The sequence below is a fragment of the Salmo salar genome, chromosome 01, assembly GCF_965601325.2.
Source record: "Salmo salar chromosome 01, fSalSal1, whole genome shotgun sequence".
NCBI lineage: Eukaryota > Metazoa > Chordata > Actinopteri > Salmoniformes > Salmonidae > Salmo > Salmo salar.
This window is the reverse complement of record NC_138291.1, coordinates 91,927,556-91,948,640: the sequence shown is the minus strand read 5'-3', so window position 1 is coordinate 91,948,640 and position 21,085 is coordinate 91,927,556. Positions and strand designations below refer to the sequence as shown.

Here is a 21,085-nt window from a genome sequence, read left to right as displayed (position 1 = left end):
ATTATTCTGCTAATTTGGACCATTTACGATTGAGTTTATATTGTATTGTGGGACAACATTGAAGGATTAGGCTAGACAGTAGACACACACTCCCCTTAAGGGGTGAGGAATCATTGGCACTGCAGACTTGGTTTAAGGAGGGATTGAGAGGGACTCATAAAGGATCCCAGTACTGCTGCCTCATCTGTAGAGAAACACCATGTATGGAATTGATTATGGGAAATACTGTTTTCATTGCAATGGAAGAGAGGGTAGACTAGCACGTACAACTGTCTGGAAGGGTTGGCATGTCCCACAGATCACTTTGTTTGGATGCAGTATATTGCCCCGACTGTTTGAGTTATAGAATGAGGAGAACGAGACCGGGATGGAGTGGAGAGAGGAGTAAATACACTACCGTTCAAAAGTTTTGAGTTACTTCGAAATGTCCTTGTTTTTGAAAGAAAAGCAAAAAACATGTTGTCCATTTTTTTTAAAAACATCAAATTGATCAGAAATACAGTGTAGACATTTGTAAATGACTATAGTAGCTGGAAATGGCTGCTCAAAAACTGCAACAAAAATAAAGGGAACACTTAAACAACACATCCTAGATCTGAATGAAATAAATAATCTTATTAAATACTTTTTTCTTTACATAGTTGAATGTGCTGACAACAAAATCACACACAAATAATCAATGGAAATCCAATTTATCAACCCATGGATGTCTGGATTTGGAGTCACACTCAAAATTAAAGTGGAAAACCACACTACAGGCTGATCCAACTTTGATGTAATGTCCTTAAAACAAGTCAAAATGAGGCTCAGTAGTGTGTGTGTGGCCTCCACATGCCTGTATGACCTCCCTACAACGCCTGGGCATGCTCCTGATGAGGTGGCGGATGGTCTCCTGAGGGATCTCCTCCCAGACCTGGACGAAAGCATCCACCAACTCCTGGACAGTCTGTGGTGCAACGTGGCGTTGGTGGATGGAGCGAGACATGATGTCCCAGATGTGCTCAATTGGATTCAGGTCTGGGGAACGGGCGGGCCAGTCCATAGCATCAATGCCTTCCTCTTGCAGGAACTGCTGACACACTCCAGCCACATGAGGTCTAGCCTTGTCTTGCATTAGGAGGAACCCAGGGCCAACCGCACCAGCATATGGTCTCACAAGGGGTCTGAGGATCTCATCTCGGTACCTAATGGCAGTCAGGCTACCTCTGGCGAGCACATGGAGGACTGTGCGGCCCCCCAAAGAAATGCCACCCCACACCATGACTGACCCACTGCCAAACCGGTCATGCTGGAGGATGTTGCAGGCAGCAGAACGTTCTCCACGGCGTCTCCAGACTCTGTCACGTCTGTCACGTGCTCAGTGTGAACCTGCTTTCATCTGTGAAGAGCACAGGGCGCCAGTGGCGAATTTGCCAATCTTGGTGTTCTCTGGCAAATGCCAAACTTCCTGCACGGTGTTGGGCTGTAAGCACAAGCCCCACCTGTGGACGTCGGGCCCTCATACCACCCTCATGGAGTCTGTTTCTGACCGTTTGAGCAGACACATGCACATTTGTGGCCTGCTGGAGGTCATTTTGCAGGGCTCTGGCAGTGCTTCTCCTGCTCCTCCTTGCACAAAGGCGGAGGTAGCGGTCCTGCTGCTGGGTTGTTGCCCTCCTACGGCCTCCTCCACGTCTCCTGATGTACTGGCCTGTCTCCTGGTAGCGCCTCCATGCTCTGGACACTACGCTGACAGACACAGCAAACCTTGCCACAGCTCGCATTGATGTGCCATCCTGGATGAGCTGCACTACCTGAGCCACTTGTGTGGGTTGTAGACTCTGTCTCATGCTACCACTAGAGTGAAAGCACCGCCAGCATTCAAAAGTGACCAAAACATCAGCCAGGAAGCATAGGAACTGAGAAGTGGTCTGTGGTCCCCACCTGCAGAAACACTACTTTATTGGGGGTGTCTTGCTAATTGCCTATAATTTCCACCTGTTGTCTATTCCATTTGCCCAACAGCATGTGAAATGTATTGTCAATCAGTGTTGCTTCCTAAGTGGACAGTTTGATTTCACAGAAGTGTGATTGACTTGGAGTTACATTGTGTTGTTTAAGTGTTCCCTTTATTTTTTTGAGCAGTGTATATATCATTTTTTATGGAATATCTACATACTGTAGGTGTACAGAGGCCCATTATCAGCAACCATCACTCCTGTGTTCCAATGGCATGTTGTTAGCTAATCCAAGTTTATAATTTTAAAAGGCTAATTGATCATTAATAAACCCTTTTGCAAATATGTTAGCACAGCTGAAAACGGTTGTCCTGTTAAAAGAAGCAATACAACTGGCCATATTTCAGCTAATTGAGTATCTGGAGCATCAGCATTTGTGGGTTGGATTACAGGCTCAACATGCCCAGAAACAAAAAACTTTCTTCTGAAACTCGTCAGTCTGTTCTTGTTCTGAGAAATGAAGGCTATTCCATGCTAGAAATTGCCAAGAAACTGAAGATCTCATACAACGCTGTGTACTATTCCCTTCACAGAACAGCGCAAACTATCTCTAACCAGAATAGAAAGAGGGGGAGGCCCCGGTGCACAACTGAGCAAGAGGACAAGTACATTAGTGTCTAGTTTGAGAAACAGACGCCTCACAAGTCTTCAACTGGCAGCTTCATTAAGTAGTACCTGCAAAACACCAGTCTCAACGTCTACAGTGAAGAGGGGACTCCGGGATGCTGTAGAAGGTAAAGAGGGAAGGAGAAATATCAAGAGGGAGACCACACTTTCCTTGAGTAATATGCATCTTATTTCACTACTAGTAGGGGAACTAAATGGAAGCAGATCCAGTATTAAGGAGATGCTGGAGGCTACAGGGGTTGTGTTTCTTGGCCAGGCTAGGTAAGTGCTGCTCTCTGGAGCCCTCAACCTTGAGAACACAAGAATGTAGAACCAGAACACCTCTTTGGAATTCACAGGCCTTCTAAAAGGAGTAGGTGTGCTGTGCTTGTATTTTCAGGGATTCTAGAAGGTGTGCTTTTAACTACTAACTACACTATGTACAAATTATGTATAGATTTTTACAAACATCCACCCTAACTACCCAACATATAACACAGACGTCAATGAACATTGTAGGTGTTCGGTGACTGTTATTTTGAAGTGGCCTGTGTGTGTACTCTTTTAAGCCTCTAGCAGGTCAGCCAAAGACAATGTTACTCTGCTCGGTTAGACAAGCAACAACATCCTGGACCTCCAGGCAACAATCGCCAGCCAGGGGTTCATATTCGGTCTTCTCAGTCACTCAACCCCCATCCAGCCCTCTGATTAGAAGTGGGTGCCAGAAACGGCACCATTATGAATGTTCTGGCAGCAGGCTTATGGTCGTGGAGATATAAGACCCCAGCACATCAAATCCAATATTTACATCATAGAGGTGATCCTGAGTAGATGTTGGATATAAGGGGACATGATGTCTGGACAGACCAGGACAGAGGGAGGGACCACCCGGACGGATGCATCACCCCCTAGTAGGGGTCCGCTCCCAAAAACAGCAGATTAAACAATGTAATCAGTGGATGACAGTTTAGTTTAACCTCCCAGTACTAGATCCTAGATCTCTCCTGAGTCCTGACCCACAGAGGCAGCTAAACCCCAAGATATTACCCCTCCAATCTTTGCTGTCCTCTCACGCAATGATGTGAGATATTACTGGAAAATAATGGTATAGTGATCACTCATTCACACACGCACATTCACAGATGCACTTTATCTGGATCCACAAAGCAGTGAGGTGCAACATTCCCAACTATTGAAAAGTTCATACAGATGCCAGGTCTTACGATCATGAACATAAACCCCTTAAATTAGCTGCACTGACTAACATAAAGACACTCATCATAACCCCGTGGCTTGTTCTGTACTAATCATGCCCCACATTCTGGTGTCTTGACATACTGCCAGGTCGCATCACCGGACCGCTAAACAAGACTACAGATGTTTGTTACTGTGTCCATGTTATCACTGCCAACAACCTCTCTGTGTGTGTGTATATATCACACTTCCACTGTGGTCTTCAGCCCCATGGTCAGATTGGGATTAAGAGCTGTGGGGGTTAAAGCCAGCTGGCAGCACCAGTGTGCATGTGTCTGTCTATGCACGCCTGCATCTGCGTGTGTGCATGACATGTGTTTGTCCCTGCATTTGTGCGCGCATGTGAGGCCAGTGAGGGGAGCCCAAGTGGTATAAAGTTAAAGGGATTGGTGACAGCAGGCTTCAGATTAGGGGTTTGAGCCAGAGGCCACACTGACAGCCTGCCTGTCTATCTCATCCCATATCCCTGCTCTGTGACAGCCTGCCTGCCTGGCCTGTATCTCATCCCATATCCCTGCTCTGTGACAGCCTGCCTGCCTGGCCTGTATCTCATCCCATATCCCTGCTCTGTGGCAGCCTGCCTGCCTGGCCTGTATCTCATCCCATATCCCTGCTCTGTGACAGCCTGCCTGCCTGGCCTGTATCTCATCCCATATCCCTGCTCTGCGACAGCCTGCCTGCCTGGCCTGTATCTCATCCCATATCCCTGCTCTGTGACAGCCTGCCTGCTTGGCCTGTATCTCATCCCATATCCCTGCTGGGGCCAGTGAGGTGACTGGGTTCTACTTTTCTATAGTACTGCAGTTTACAGAACCTACAGATATAAAAAAAAAAAAAAAATGTATACTGACAGCTGATAGTCATCACCCTCTCCCCCTAAAAAGAGGTTTACCAGTCAGCCAACTTCATAGACTGCGTTGCATCTGTGACACACAGGAAGAACATGATAGACAATCAAATTCTCTCCTTGAGAGGATACCCCAATACCTGTCTTTATAAAGCTTCAAGACAGAAGCCAGTTACTTAAATCTCAACAAAAACAGAAACTTCTCTGTAAACTATATACTTACTTTCAATGATGGCCGTAATGACATCAGGTCTATTGTCAGTTAACACTGACATGTATACTACCATCAGACTCCTCTGACTTCCAGAGTCCACCCTTATCACCTATAAATGATCAAGAAATCTATCAAACATATTGGTTAAATCAGATGTGGTCAGAGAGAGAAGAGGCATTCATAAAAGGATGTTTCCTGTAGATCATGTACTTCCTGTAGCACCATAAGGAAATGTTCTAACTTAGTATGCCCTCAGACTTCTAGGACCTATGAGAGAACGCCATGTAGAACTTGCACTACTAATATACTTATATGTTAGTGTTCTTGTAATAAGATGTATATTGGAAAAACATTCTGCGCCTTAAAAGTACGCCGTGGAGAACATAAATCCACGATCAGACATCAAGATATCACCTCGCCAGTGGCCAGCCAGACACTTTATAGAACAGAATCCTTATATTAATGAATTGCTTTGGATCTAAAAAGTTCACCCACCAGGCAGGATGTGATTATGACAACAAATGACTTCAAAGAGAAGCCATGAAGATAGATCAATTAAATTCTGTATCTCCACATGGTGTAAACACAGAACTAGACTTCACCTCCTTTTATAGGCAGCATTTAGACTGTTATACAAGAACACTGTCCATATCAGATTTTGCATATCGTTGATGAGTCAGTCCCACTATTTATGAATGACTGTGCCTGGTGTCCTTTGTGGTAAGCTATCTCAGGAATTGATACAATTTAGAGACCCCTAAGCCAATTGATTCATGAATTTCTCTTCATGCCCACTCTCACACCATATTCTATTTCTTTGTGACTAACTTGTAGACCGGAAAAGCCACATTCCTGATTTAAAAGCACCTGCTGTCATCAGTTCTTTTATAAATGCTGTTTTGAATTAAAAGAAAATTGTGCTTACACACTGAAGAAGACTTCAAAGCCGAAACATCAGTGTCCCCTGATACAGTGGGGAAAAAACAATAATAGTGAAATGGGCTTTATGCAACATCTTTTTGATTGTGGACACATTACACATTATGTTTGGGTGACGGGGTTCTCCCATGCTCCAACACATTAACAGACCAGGCTGTGACCATTACCCAGTTTAGCTCTTAACATGGGAAGTTGGCTCATGTACAGTCTGTAAGTGAGAATGGGATTTGGTGTAAGTCCCACTCTGTTCCACTGGTCAAGCTGGGATGAGGGTTTTTTTTTTTTATTTTTATTTTTTTTTATTATTTTTTTTTTGTGTCACTAAGGGTCTGATTTATGATTTACTACACTGTCCAGTCCAAAAAGTGGCAAGAATGTGATGAAACGTACACTTTTGGGTTGACTTAACAATGTTTTGAGGGGGGCTTTCTTCCCCCAAATGTATCACCATCCCATCTGAGATTCTGTTAAGTGCTCAATCAGAATTTGCTTCTCTTTCTGTATCATCAGCTACCCTAGTGGCAGAGGGAGGGTAGTGAACAGTTGGTCATTTTTGGGTGAGGACCTCATCGTAGGGATTTACTCCTAAAAGGAGATTTGGATGATTTTCTTTTTTTGGGGGGGGGGAATGAGGCTCTACTCTGTGGTCCACGGTGGAATTTATTTAACCCCCCTCTGCCCCCTGCTTTGCACCCACCCAACCCAAGCCATCACTCCGCACATTGGAGTAGATCTCATTCACTGTGTAGCTCTTTCAGTGGTACTCAGCTGAAACTCAAATTAAATCCGATTCAGATACAACTTTGACATACCTGTGGCACCTAGACCGTGCAGAGTGGTGAAGAGACATGAACTGATAAAAGGATGACCGTTTTGTTGATAAAGGAACCATTAGTTGTTGTGACCGTCAGAGCTCTGGACCCTGCCAGTGTCACAGTTGTTGTGACCGTCAGAGCTCTGGACTAGAGGTCGACCGGTTATGATTTTTCAATGCCGATACCGATTTAATCGCCGTTTTTCTTTTCTTATTTTTCTTTTTTAAATGTTATTTATCTGTAATAATGACAATTACAACAATACTGAATGAACACTTAACTTAATATAATACATAAATACTATCCATTTAGCCTCAAATAAATAATGAAACATGTTCAATTTGTTTTAAATAATGAATAAACAAAGTGTTGGAGAAGAAAGTAAAAGTGCAATATGTGCCATGTAAAAAAGCTAACGTTTAAGTTCCTTGCTCAGAACATGAGAACATATGGTGGTTCCTTTTTAACATGAGTCTTCAATATTCCCAGGTAAGAAGTTTTAGGTTGTAGTTATTATTGGAATTATAGGGCTATTTCTCTCTATACGATTTGTATTTCATATACCTTTGACTATTGGATGTTCTTATAGGCACTTTAGTATTGCCAGTGTAACAGTATAGCTTCCGTCCCTCTCCTTGCTCCTACCTGGGCTCGAACCAGGAACACATGGACAACAGCCACCCTCGAAGCAGCATTACCCATGCAGAGCAAGGGGAACAACTACTCCAAGTCTCAGAGAGAGTGACGTTTGAAACGCTATTAGCGCGCACCCGGCTAACTAGCTAGCCATTTCACATCAGTTACACCAGCCTAATCTCGTGGGTTGATAGGCTTGAAGTCATAAACAGCGCAATGATTGAAGAATTGCGAAGAGCTGCTGGCAAACACACGAAGGTGCTGTTTGAATGAATGCTTACGAGCCTGCTGCTGCCTACCATCGCTCAGTCAGACTGCTATATCAAATCATATACTTAATTATAATATAACACACAGAAATACGAGCCTTTGGTCATTAATATGGTCGAATCCGGAAACTATCATTTCGAAAAAGAAACATTTATTATTTCAGTGAAATACGGAACCGTTCCGTATTTTGTCTAACGGGTGGCATCCCTAAGTCTAAATATTCCTGTTACATTGCACAACCTTCAATGTTATGTCGGAATTATGTTCAATTCTGGCAAATTAATTACGGCCTTTGTTAGGAATAAATGGACTTCACAGTTCGCAATGAGCCAGGCGGCCCAAACTGCTGTATATACCCTGACTGCTTGCACAGAACGCAAGAGAAGTGTCACAACTCCCCTAGTTATAAGAAATTCATGTTAGCAGGCAATATTAACTAAATATGCAGGTTTAAAAAATATACACTTGTGTATTGATTTTAAAGAAAGGCATTGATGTTTATGGTTAGGTACATTGGTGCAACGACAGTGCTTGGTTTCGCGAATGCGCTTGTTAAATCATCACCCGTTTGTCGATGTAGGCTGTGATTCGATGAGAAATTAACAGGCACCGCATCGATTTATATGCAACGCAGGACACGTTAGATAACTACACATGGTTGACGATATTACTAGTTTAACTAGTGATTATGTTAAGATTGATGTTTTTTTTATCAGATAAGTTTAATGCTAGCTAGCAACTTACCTTGGCTTCTTGCTGCCCTCGTGTAACAGGTAGTCAGCCTGCCACGCAGGCTCCTCGTGGAGTGCAATGTAAGGCAGGTGGTTAGAGTGTTGGACTAGTAACCGTAAGGTTGCAAAAACGAATCCCTGAGGTGACAAGGTAAAAATCAGTTGTTCTGCCCCTGAACAAAGCAGTTAACCCACTGTTCCTAGGCCGTCATTGAAAATAAGAATGTGTTCTTAATCTGACTTGCCTAGTTAAATAAAGGTGTAAAAAAAATCTGCAAATCAGTGGCCAAAAATACCGATTACCGATTGTTATGAAAACTTGAAATCGGCCCTAATTAATCGGCCAACCTCTACTCTGGACCCTGCCAGTGTCACAGTTGTTGTGACCATTGGAGCTCTGGACCCTGCTAGTTAAAAAAAAAAAAAAAAAAAAGACTCCTCTGTCTGCCGACTGGAGACTACTAAACTCATTCTTTGGATGAGACGGAGGGTAGTTGCCAGGAGGGATTGAATTAGCAATATAATTTCTAGACCCCTATTTTCATGTTTAATGTCCACTACCACTGGACCAGAAGGGTCCATTTTATTACCCATTTTAAATGTACCTTCCCAACCTTTTGCCTTGCTTGTTGATCTGATAAATGAAGGTGTGTTTTGTAGGGTGACATAATGGTCAGCGCAGATGTGGTGTAGGGAGGCTTCTGAGGCAGCTCAGCCTCACATCTAGCCTGGTTAAACCAAACTGAATGCTGCACTTACATGTTGTGCTCAGTCTGCAGCATTCAGTCTGGTTTAACCAGGCTAGCTCCCATTCACCGTCTCATTAACATCCACGATGAATCTGATCAGCCAGAGATGAGTCTTCCCAGACGGTCATATTAACCTGAATACAGACATCCTCAGGCCTTACACAAAACCAGGCTACATTCTCTCCATGCAGAATGTCATCCATCCAACATGCAAATGATGAGAAATGACACTCGTCTAAAATATTTGCGGTTAAAAGCAATAATGAAATTTGCATTGGATGATCCACATTATGATCGAAATAGACACAAGTGGGTTTCTGGTGAGATTTCCTGTGATCTTGGGAACAATAAGAAAATACAGTAGAGTGGTGAAATGGAACATGTCATTTCTATCATAGATAACATTGTGCCACTTCAAACTTTTTTGTTATTTCTCAATTGAGAGTTTCCTGCTGTGCGTCAAGTTGAAACTTAAATTGAAACTAATTGCATCAGTCACAGTTCCAGTAGGTTGTATAACCAAAGAGAGGTTAACCCTGAGGTTAGCCAGCTAATTAATGGCTCTGTTTTGATGTTGAACTCCAGTCAGTGATTATTGTAGCTCTACATCCCTTCTGTTGTCATACAGCAGCACGTAGCCCACTATCATGGACCAGAACGAAGTCCCTTAACTGGCTGTCTCACTACCTGACTCTCTGACCCCCAGTCCAGCCTACATAGGACTACGTCAGCTAGTTAGGAACAGTCATTTTGACGTTACACAGGCTTTTGTGTTATTGTTATTAATATTGTGGCTGCAATCAATGTTTGGACCCCTTAGCTGTGTACAACCTCGTGCCAAATGAGTACTAGGCCTCTCTTGAGCTAGGCTTCCTTGTTCACTTTTAATTGGCAAGACATTGCTTTAGTTCTGTATAAAGGGAAGCTCTGAAGTAAAGACCATGTTTCCACAGCTCATATATGCAGTGGCTTGGCTGTGATATCAGGCTTGTCATGTTCCTGCTTTATGAAGAGGCTACACGTCCAGTTACACGTCCACTAAATATCTAACTGCTTCTTAGCTGGGTTAATGAAGTCGGATCAGAGACCCCTCTCTGGTGGTTACACACACAGAGGGATACGTTTCACTCCAGCTCTAAGCCCCTAGGCGGGTAGAGTTGAGGGCGACGGTTGCGTTAATTAAAAAAATTCACTTTCAATGAAAGAAATGAATCTGGATTGGTTTTATTAATAGAATATTCCCCCGCACATTTAAAAAGGGTTGGAAAACACTCATGTGGAATAATTACGGTAAGACCGTTAGCCTTTTTTCCCACTAATTAAGTGTATTAGATTTTATTATTTCTTATTGTTGCATTGTCCGTAAGGAAACTGCCAGTAAGCATTTCGTTGGATGGTGTATACCATGTGTATCCCGTACATACAACTAATAAAACTGTAAACTTGTATCTGCTTTGATGCGTGTGACTCTGGATAAACTGAGTGAAACGGTCATCGTACTGTAACGGTTGATAGTTAGTGACATGGTCATGGTACTGTAGCAGGCTTAGTTAGTATAACGGTTATATTACTGTAGCAGGCGTAGTTAGTATAACGGTTATATTACTGTAGCAGAGTTAGTTAGTGTAACGGTTATACACTGCTCAAAAAAATAAAGGGAACACTTAAACAACACAATGTAACTCCAAGTCAATCACACTTCTGTGAAATCAAACTGTCCACTTAGGAAGCAACACTGATTGACAATACATTTCACATGCTGTTGTGCAAATGGAATAGACAACAGGTGGAAATTATAGGCAATTAGCAAGACACCCCCAATAAAGGAGTGGTTCTGCAGGTGGGGACCACAGACCACTTCTCAGTTCCTATGCTTCCTGGCTGATGTTTTGGTCACTTTTGAATGCTGGCGGTGCTACAACCCACACAAGTGGCTCAGGTAGTGCAGCTCATCCAGGATGGCACATCAATGCGAGCTGTGGCAAGAAGGTTTGCTGTGTCTGTCAGCGTAGTGTCCAGAGCATGGAGGCGCTACCAGGAGACAGGCCAGTACATCAGGAGATGTGGAGGAGGCCGTAGGAGGGCAACAACCCAGCAGCAGGACCGCTACCCCCGCCTTTGTGCAAGGAGGAGCAGGAGAAGCACTGCCAGAGCCCTGCAAAATGACCTCCAGCTGGCCACAAATGTGCATGTCTGCTCAAACGGTCAGAAACAGACTCCATGAGGGTGGTATGAGGGCCCGACGTCCACACGTGGGGGTTGTGCTTACAGCCCAACACCGTGCAGGAAGTTTGGCATTTGCCAGAGAACACCAAGATTGGCAAATTCGCCACTGGCGCCCTGTGCTCTTCACAGATGAAAGCAGGTTCACACAGAGCACATGTGACAGACGTGACAGAGTCTGGAGACGCCGTGGAGAACGTTCTGCTGCCTGCATAATCCTCCAGCATGACCGGTTTGGCGGTGGGTCAGTCATGGTGTGGGGTGGCATTTCTTTGGGGGGCCGCACAGCCCCCCATGTGCTCGCCAGAGGTAGCCTGACTGCCATTAGGTACCGAGATGAGATCCTCAGACCCCTTGTGAGACCATATGCTGGTGCGGTTGGCCCTGGGTTCCTCCTAATGCAAGACAATGCTAGACCTCATGTGGCTGGAGTGTGTCAGCAGTTCCTGCAAGAGGAAGGCATTGATGCTATGGACTGGCCCGCCCGTTCCCCAGACCTGAATCCAATTGAGCACATCTGGGACATCATGTCTCGCTCCATCCACCAACGCCACGTTGCACCACAGACTGTCCAGGAGTTGGCGGATGCTTTAGTCCAGGTCTGGGAGGAGATCCCTCAGACCATCCGCCACCTCATCAGGAGCATGCCCAGGCGTTGTAGGGAGGTCATACAGGCATGTGGAGGCCACACACACACTACTGAGCCTCATTTTGACTTGTTTTAAGGACATTACATCAAAGTTGGATCAGCCTGTAGTGTGGTTTTCCACTTTAATTTTGTGTGACTCCAAATCCAGACCTCCATGGGTTGATAAAATGGATTTCCATTGATTATTTTTGTGTGATTTTGTTGTCAGCACATTCAACTATGTAAAGAAAAAAGTATTTAATAAGATTATTTCTTTCATTCAGATCTAGGATGTGTTGTTTAAGATTTACCTTTATTTTTTTGAGCAGTATATTACTGTAGCAGGCTTAGTTAGTCAGTGTAACAGTTATATTACTGACGCCGGCTTAGTTAGTATAACGGTTATGTTACTGTAGCAGGCTTAGTTCGTCAGTGTAACGGGTATATTACTGTAGCAGGGTTAGTTAACTAATTAGTGTAACGGTCATAGTACTGTAGCAGGCTTACACGGAACCCAAACCGGCTGTGCTCATGCGCCATCGTGCATACATTTATTTTGTCCCCCCACACCAAACGCAATCACGACACGCAGGTTAAAATATCAAAACAAACTCTGAACCAATTACATTAATTTGGGGACAGGTGGAAAAGCATTAAACATGTATGGCAATTTAGCTAGCTAGCTTGCACTTGCTAGCTAATTTGTCTTATTTAGCTAGCTTGCTGTTGCTAGCTAATTTGTCTTGGGATATAAACATTGAGTTGTTATTTTACCTGAAATGCCCAAGGTCCTCTACTCCGACAATTAATCCACACATAAAACAGTGTGGGTGCAATAATTGAATAACATGGATTTCTAAATTTATTTTGCAGCACACGCAAGTGGTGTGGTCAGCCTATTATTGTAACAGTATTTTTTTTTATTAGAGTTTCACAATTTTCACCCATATTAAGAGATACAACAACAAAGACAAGGCAAAAAAAACAGCACTCACTTACGGATATGTGTATGTATGCACGCACATACACACACACACCATTTCCCTCTCCCCGCTCAGCGCTTCTCTCACCCCATCCCCCTCATTGCGTCTCTCAATACATACATTTTAAACAAACATAAACATAAATAAATAAATAAAACAAACAACAAAAAAAAACTCAGTTTAAACCAAGAAGTTGAGTTCCCCACATGGAACGTACAGTGTAATTCTGAAATACATAGATCACTATTTTAAGAGAATCCTCGCAGCATAATAGCTGACACTTCAGGTTCTAGGTAATTTAGGTAAGGTTCCCATACTTTGTAGAACTGATCTGTCTTAGAATGCAATGTACATGTCAGATATTCCAGCGGCACCCATTCAAATAGTATCTTATGCCAATCTTTAATAGAGGGAACCTTATCACTAATCCACTGTAAAAGTATGTTTTTCCTCGCTGCGAAGGTGAGGATGTTGTAAAGCCTCCTCTTACCCACAGAAGTTACATGCCTACTAGGGAGACCTAACAGTAAAGAAACTGGGTCCAATTCTAGATCGACCCCTAGGATCTTTTCAATTTCTTGCAGAACACCAGACCAATATCTTTGTATTTTGGTACATGACCATAAACAATGTGTTAGGGTGCCTGTATCAGTTTTACATTTAAGACACTGAGGAAGAGGGGCTAAAAGCATGTCTGCGATTTGGGGATATATGCAATCTGTATATTATTCTTAATTGAATTGCTCTAGTACGATTACATATAGATATTGTTTTTGCATATTTCCAAATGTCCTCCCACATCTCTTCATCAATAGTAACAGACAGTTCTTTCTCCCACACTTGTTTCACCCTCTGTATCGACAGCGGAAAAGGACCTTAAAGCATCATAAAACAGACTTACAGACATTTTCCTTTGTGGGGAAAAAAAGCATTCTTTCAATGACAGACATATCAGGGTTGCCAATTAAGGTGGTGCTCTTCAGAATATGTCTTACTTGTAGGAAACGGAAAAAGTCCTGCTTTGGGAGTTGATATTTCTCGACCATCTGCTCAAATGACAATAAAATCTTATCCGCAAATAAGTCATTTAGTCTGCGTATGCCCTTATTAAGCCAAACGTTAAAGCCAGCATCCAGCAATCCTGGGGCAAAATTTGGGTTGTTAAGAATTGGGGTAAGAGCAGAGGTTAGTTTGGACCTTCTTAGGAAACGTTGAACTGACCTCCATACTTTGAGTGTGTTAAGTGTAATGGGGTTGTTACAATGATCTTTTACAGACTTGAAACTTGTGAAAAACAGAAGATCCTGTAAAGGGTATTTTGAAAGAGAAGTCTCAATGTCTAACCAAATAGAGGAGTCATCGTTTGTGATCCAGTCTGAAATATAACATAGGTGGGCACACCACTGATAGAACCTGATATTGGGCAGATCCAAGCCACCCATAGAACTTGGCAGCTGCAATATTGCCATCTTAAGTCTTGGCTTGCGTTTACTCCATATAAAGAAACTTAGCCATCCATTTACATCCTTTATTACCTTATTGGAGAGTAATACTGGGATCATTTGGATTGGGTAGAGTAGCCTAGGTAAAATGTTCATTTTCAAGAGGGATATTCTACCCAACCATGAAATCGGAAGAGAGTTCCAGCGCTCCAGATCCTGTCTTATTGTGTCGAACAAGGGAACAAAATTGGCTTTGTACATTTGTTGGAATTTAGGAGTTACAAATATACCCAGATACGTAAAACCTGAGGGAGACCATTTAAAAGGGAAGGGGGGAGAAGTATTAGGTACAGAGTGAAGGTTACAAAGTGGCATAGCCTCTGATTTAGTGAGGTTAATCTTGTAGCCTGAGAATTCGCTGAATAACTCAATAATATTAATAAGAGATGTGATTGAAGTCTCGGGATTAGAAATGAATATCAGGACATCATCAGCATACAAGCTTATTTTATGGTGAACATCACCAATGAGCAGCCCCTGTATAGCAGGCGTTACCCTGATGGCCTCGGCCAGTGGTTCCATAACAAGTGCAAATAGGAGGGGGGAACAAAGGACAGCTCTGTCTGGTACCTCTGTGTATAGGGAAGCTATTTGACCGTAGTCCATTAGTAAGGACAGCAGCCTGAGGATCATCATATAAAACTTTCACCCATTTTATAAAGTTGTCCCCCAGACCAAATTTATTTAGAGCAAAGTATAGGTAAGACCACTCCACACGATCAAATGCTTTCTCAGCATCTAGGGAGAGCACAATACCATCCATAGCACTTCGTTGGTAGACTTCAATTACATTAAGAAGCCGTCTGACATTGTTACATGACCTAACGTCCCTTAATGAAGCCAGTTTGGTCTCCTTTCACAATTAGTGGCAGTGAGTCCTCTAATCTTGTGGCTAGAATTTTAGAAAGCAATTTTCTATCCACATTCAGAAGGGAAATTGGTCTGTACGAGGAACAAGACTCCGGACATTTTCCCTTTTTGAGAATAAGTGATATGTTGGCTTCTCGCAGCATTTGGGGGAGCTGGTCATTTGAAAATGAGTGGTTAAACATATCACGCAATGGCTCAAGGATCAGGCCATGGAACTCTTTATAGAACTCACTACAAAACCTGTCCGGTCCTGGGGCCTTACCATTTTGCAGATTCTTAATTGCGAACATTATCTCTTCCTCAGTAATAGGAGCATTAAGGAGAGACCTCTTTTTCGGAGATAGTAGGGAGCTCAATCTTAGAAAATAAGTTCTCCATTAACTTGGGTGAGTGATTTGGCAGTTCTGAGGCATAAAGATTTGCATAAAATTTCTTAAATGAGTCATTTATCAATTTATTTTCATATAAATGATTGCCATCAGAATCAGTAATAGCCGCAATTGACTGTGAGTCAGCTCTCTTTTTAGCTAGGTACGCCAAGTACTTTCCTGGCTTATCGCCATGTTCATATAGCTTTTGCTTGACAAATCTCATTTTCTTTTCAGCGTCCTGTGTTAGGAGGGAGTCCAACGTTGATCTAATGACTGATATTTCCTTTAATAGGGCAGGAGTGGGAGTTTCAATATAGTCCTTCTCTTTAGTTCCTAATTCACCCTCTAGTGTTTTTTGCTTTTCACGCCTCTTAGTGGCTGCGTATGACATAATCAGACCCCTGGCGTACGCCTTACAGGTTTCCCAAAGGAGTGAGGGGTTATCTGTTGATTGAGAGTTAATAGAGAAAAATGCTTTAAACTCTGTAATAAAATATGATGTGAATGTATGGTCTTTATGAATGGTTGTATTCAACCTCCAGTGTCTTGACTGATTGAATGCCCCGTTGAGTTTTATGTCCAGGATCACCTCCGCATGATCAGATATGACTATGCTTCCTATCCTAGCGGATAAAACCGACTGCAGTGACGTCCTGGGCATAAAAAAGTAATCTATTCTAGTCTGACATCCATGAGGTGCAGAGAAAAAAGTGAACTCTCTGTTGGAGGGATGAAAAGCTCTCCAAACATCAGCATACCCCAGATCATCACAAATAGCTGTAAGTGACTTAGCTTGAGGAGAGAGTGAGGCTATACCACTGGGAAGCTTATCAATAAGGGGGTTCAACAAACAATTAAAATCTCCTCCAACCACTGCAGTGTCTGAGTTTAATTCTGAAAAGTCTAGAAATACCTTAGTGAGGAAGTCAGGGGGGTGGGCAGGGGGGAAGGTCAGCCTATTATTTAGTGTAACGGTCATCTTACTGTAATAGGCTTAGTTAGTTAGTGTAACAGTCATCGTACTGTAGCAGGCTTAGTTAGTGTAACAGTCATCGTACTGTAGCAGGCTTAGTTAGTGTAACAGTCATCGTACTGTAGCAGGCTTAGTTAGTTAGTGTAACAGTCATCGTACTGTAGCAGGCTTAGTTAGTTAGTGTAACAGTCATCGTACTGTAGCAGGCTTAGTTAGTGTGTGTGTGTGGTGTCATGCAGTGTAAGAAGATGTATCAGCAGTAAGACTAAGAAGGTTTCTCTCTGATCTCTCTATAGTACCTGAGGATCTCTCGCTGGAAGAGAGGGATGAGCTGTCAAACATCCGGCGGAGAAAGAGAGAGCTGCTGGATGATATTGAGGTGGGTAGCCTTGAAGTTGCTGTGGCTCAGCTTAGTAGCTGGCAAAGCTTTGAGGAAGAGTGTTGTTTTTATGATATGCTCGTGTAGCTTTTATCATTCTGTCTCTGTTCATAAGATTCTAGTACAGTACTGCCTTCACTCTTGAATAATTTTCTCTGAATGAGCTTATTCCAAGATGCCAATTATATTTATTTTTTTCCCCTCTCAGCGCTTGAAGTTTGAGATAGCTGAAGTCATGACTGAGATCGAGCAACTAACGTGTGTAGGAGAGAGGTGGGTGAAAAGCCCATGGTCTCATTCACTGGTGCTCGCATTTGATTTTCACTGTTCTAACTAGAAGACTGAACAAGTATGTGGTGTGCAGTGCTTTCAATCAGGTGATCTGTGCCTATGCAGTGATTTCAATCAGTCTTAGCTGGTGTACCATATCTAATGTCCTTAACCAAAATGTGACTGAACTATTTTATAATCTCATCTATCAGCCTGCTCAATTTCCTATCATTAGTTGATTCAATCTGGCTCAATGTATACAGCACTAATGGGTCTGTCTGAACAGCTGAAGGTTAAAAAGGTACCTTTTTACATGTAATGTTGCTGTTTTTGAAGTTGGTTGGTTGTATAGAAGGTTATTCATGGTTTTTCTTCCATGTCTCACAGCAAAATTACACAGAGGAACAAACAGATTGCCATGGGGAGGAAGAAATTCAACATGGATCCTAAGAAGGTATTTTCAGGTTGAAATGTTTGACCAGAGCCTCAGGGATGGCCACGTCTTCAGTCTTTTATTTCAGCTCTGGGATAGCTTTTGGCGGGGTTATGTCCAGTAATATACCCCTGTGATATAAAAAGCTATGTTTACGTTTGTACGTATGGCCCAGGCTTCTTTGATTGCCTCTTTTATTTCAGTCCTGGAATGGCTTTTCTGGGTGTTGTCTAGTAATGGACCCCTGTCATATACTGCTGCTCTGATATAATCATTCACCCGTGATTGACATAAACAGTCCACTGTCTGTCGTCCATCTTGTGTTCCAGGGGATCCAGTTTCTCCTGGAAAACGACCTTCTGCAGCACACCCCAGAAGACATCTCTCAGTTCCTCTACAAGGGTGAGGGCCTGAACAAGACTGTCATCGGAGATTACTTAGGGGAGAGGTAAGCCATCCCATCTACAGTGGCTTGTGCAAGTTTTCACCCCCTAGGCATTTTTCCTATTTTGTTGCCTTACAACCTGGAATTAAAATGGATTTTTGGGGAGATTGTATCATTTGATTTACACAACTTGCCACACAAAATATTTTTGTATTGTGAAACAAACAAGAAATAACACAAGAAAACTGAACTTGAGCGTGCATAACTATTCACCCCCTCTAAAGTCAATACTTTGTAGAGCCACCTTTTGCAGCAATTACTGCTGCAAGTCTCTTAGGGTATGTCTCTAAGCTTGGCACATGTAGCCACTGGGACTTTTGCCCATTCTTCAAGACAAAACTGCTCCAGCTCCTTGAAGTTGGATGGGTTCCGCTGGTGTACAGCAATCTTTAAGTCATACCACAGATTCTCAATTGGATTGAGGTCTGGGCTTTGACTTGGCCATTCCAAGACATTTAAATGTTTCCTCTTAAACCACTCAAGTGTTGCATTAGCAGTATGCTTAGGGTTATTGTCCTGAAGGAAGGTGAACCTCCGTCCCAGTCGCAAATCTCCGGAAGAATTGAAACAGGCTTCCCTCAAGTAGCGCCATCCATCATTCCTTTAATTCTGACCAGTTTCCCAGTCCCTGCGATGGAAAAACATCCCCACAGCATGATGCAGCCACCACCATGCTTCACTGTGGGGATGGTGTTCTCGGGGTGATGAGAGGTATTAGGTTTGCACCAGACATAGTGTTTTCCTTGATGGCCAAAAAGCTCAATTTTAGTCTCATCTTACCAGAGTACCTTCTTCCATATGTTTTGGGAGTCTCCCACATGCCTTTTGATGAACACCAAACGTGTTTGTTTCTTTAAGCAATGGCTTTTTTTTGTGGCCACTCTTCCGTAAAGCCCAGCTCTGTGGAGTGTATGGCTTAAAGTGGTCCTATGGACAGATACTCCAATCTCTGCTGTGGAGCTTTGCAGCTCCTTCAGGGTTATATTTGGTCTCTTTGTTGCCTCTCTGATTAATGCCCTCCTTGCCTGGCCCCGTGAGTTTTGGTGGGCTGCCCTCTCTTGGCAGGTTTATTGTGGTGCCATATTCTTCCATTTTTGAATAATGGATTTAATGGTGCTCCGTGGGATGTCCAAAGTTTCAGATATTTTTTTTTATAACCCAACCCTGATCTGTACTTTTCCACAACTTTGTCCCTGACCTGTTTGGAGAGCTCCTTGGTCTTCATAGTGCCCCTTGCTTAGTGGTGTGGCAGACTCTGGGGCCTTTCAGAACAGGTGTGTGTGTGTGTGTGTGTGTGTGTGTGTACTGAGATCATGTGCACACAGGTGGACTTTATTTAACTAATTATATGACTTCTGAAGGTAATTGGTTGCACCAGATCTTATTTAGGGGCTTCATAGCAAAGGGGGTGAATACATATGCACGCACCACTTTTCCGTTTTTTATTTTTTAGAATTTTTTTCCCAAAACATTTTTGAAACCAATTTGAATTTTGGAGAAAAAAAAATTGGGTGTATGTCTATTACATGAAATCCAAATAAAAATGAATTTAAATTACAGGTTGTAATGAAACAAAATAGGAAAAACACCAAGGGGGGTGAATACTTTTGCAAGGCACTGTATCTGCCTTGTAGAGATATTGTTTTCCCTCCCTGTCATGCTTGTAAAGCCGTGCTGCAGATTTATGTCCACCTCTTGATTTAGTCCATTCGTTCCCTGATTCTGAGGCCCTCTCCGTAGGTTATTATGGTCTGGATTTATTGATGAACGTGGCCACCTGGTTCCCTCAGAATACAAATCACCTTGGCAACGATTTGTCTTGGGTGTCTTGCCATCCCACTGTGAACACCTGACTAGCCATAAAAAATACTTAATTTCGCCATTTAACTCAGCGCAGAAACACACTCTCAGGTAAGAGGTTGGGGGCCGGCTTGGGACTAGAGATACAGCAGTTTATATGACTTAAAGACAACACTGTTGGCAGCTTCAGATGACTCACTACACGATCAAAAGTATGTGAACACCTGCTCGTCGAACGTCTCATTCCAAAACCAAGGGCAATAATGCAGTTGGTCCCCCCCGTTGCTGCTATAACAGCCTCCACTCTTCTGGGAAGGCTTTCCACTAGATGTTGGAACATTACAGCGGGGACTTGCGATCATTCAGCCACAAGCATTAGTGAGGTGAGGCACTGATGTTAGGCGATTAGGCCTGGTTTGCAGTGGACGTTCCAATTCATCCCAAAGGTGTTCGATGGGGTTGAGGTTAGAGCTTTTTGCAGGACAGTCAAGTTCTTCCACACTGATCTCAACAAACCATTTTTTGCATGGACCTCGCTTTGTGCACGCGGGCATTGTCATGCTGTAGTGTTAAGGTTTCCCTTCACTGGAACGACGGGGCCTAGCCCGAAACAGGATAAATAGCCCCAGAATGTTATTCCTCCTCCACCAAACTTTACAGTTGGTATTGTGCATTCGGGCATGTAGCGTTCTCCTTGCATTCGCCAAACCCAGATTCGTCCGTTGGCCTGCCAGATGGGGATGCGTGTTTCATCACTCCAGAGAACACATTTCCACTGCTCCAGAGTCCAATGGCTGTGCGCTTTACACCACTCCAGCCAACACTTGGCATTGCGCATGGTGCTTTCATGAAGCTCACGACGAACAGTTCTTGTGCTGACGTTGCTTCCAGAGGTATTTTGGAACTCGGTAGTGAGTGCTGCAACCGAGGACAGGCTATTTTTATGCGCTACGCGCTTCAGCACTCGGCAGTCCCATTCTGCGAGCTTGTGTGGCCTGCCACTTTGCGGCTGAGCTGTTGTTGCTCCTAGACGTTTCCACTTCACAGCACTTACAGTTGACTGGGGCAGCTCTAGTAGGGCAGAAATTTGACCAACTGACTTATTGGAAAGGTGGCATGTTAAGTCACTGAGCTCTTCAGTAAGGCCATT

General features: G+C 43.2%; 1 protein-coding gene across 2 annotated transcripts in view; it reads left to right on the top strand.

The window, feature by feature from the left end:
• LOC106609966 (cytohesin-3) overlaps window positions 1-21,085 on the top strand; it is a 59,074-nt gene that overhangs the window by 8,156 nt on the left and 29,833 nt on the right. For both annotated transcript variants that reach the window (XM_014209044.2, XM_014209051.3), the window contains exons 2-5: window positions 16,905-16,987; window positions 17,196-17,260; window positions 17,645-17,711; window positions 18,020-18,138. In XM_014209044.2, coding sequence (XP_014064519.1) covers window positions 16,905-16,987; window positions 17,196-17,260; window positions 17,645-17,711; window positions 18,020-18,138 — 334 coding nt within the window. The remainder of the gene's footprint in view (window positions 1-16,904; window positions 16,988-17,195; window positions 17,261-17,644; window positions 17,712-18,019; window positions 18,139-21,085) is intronic.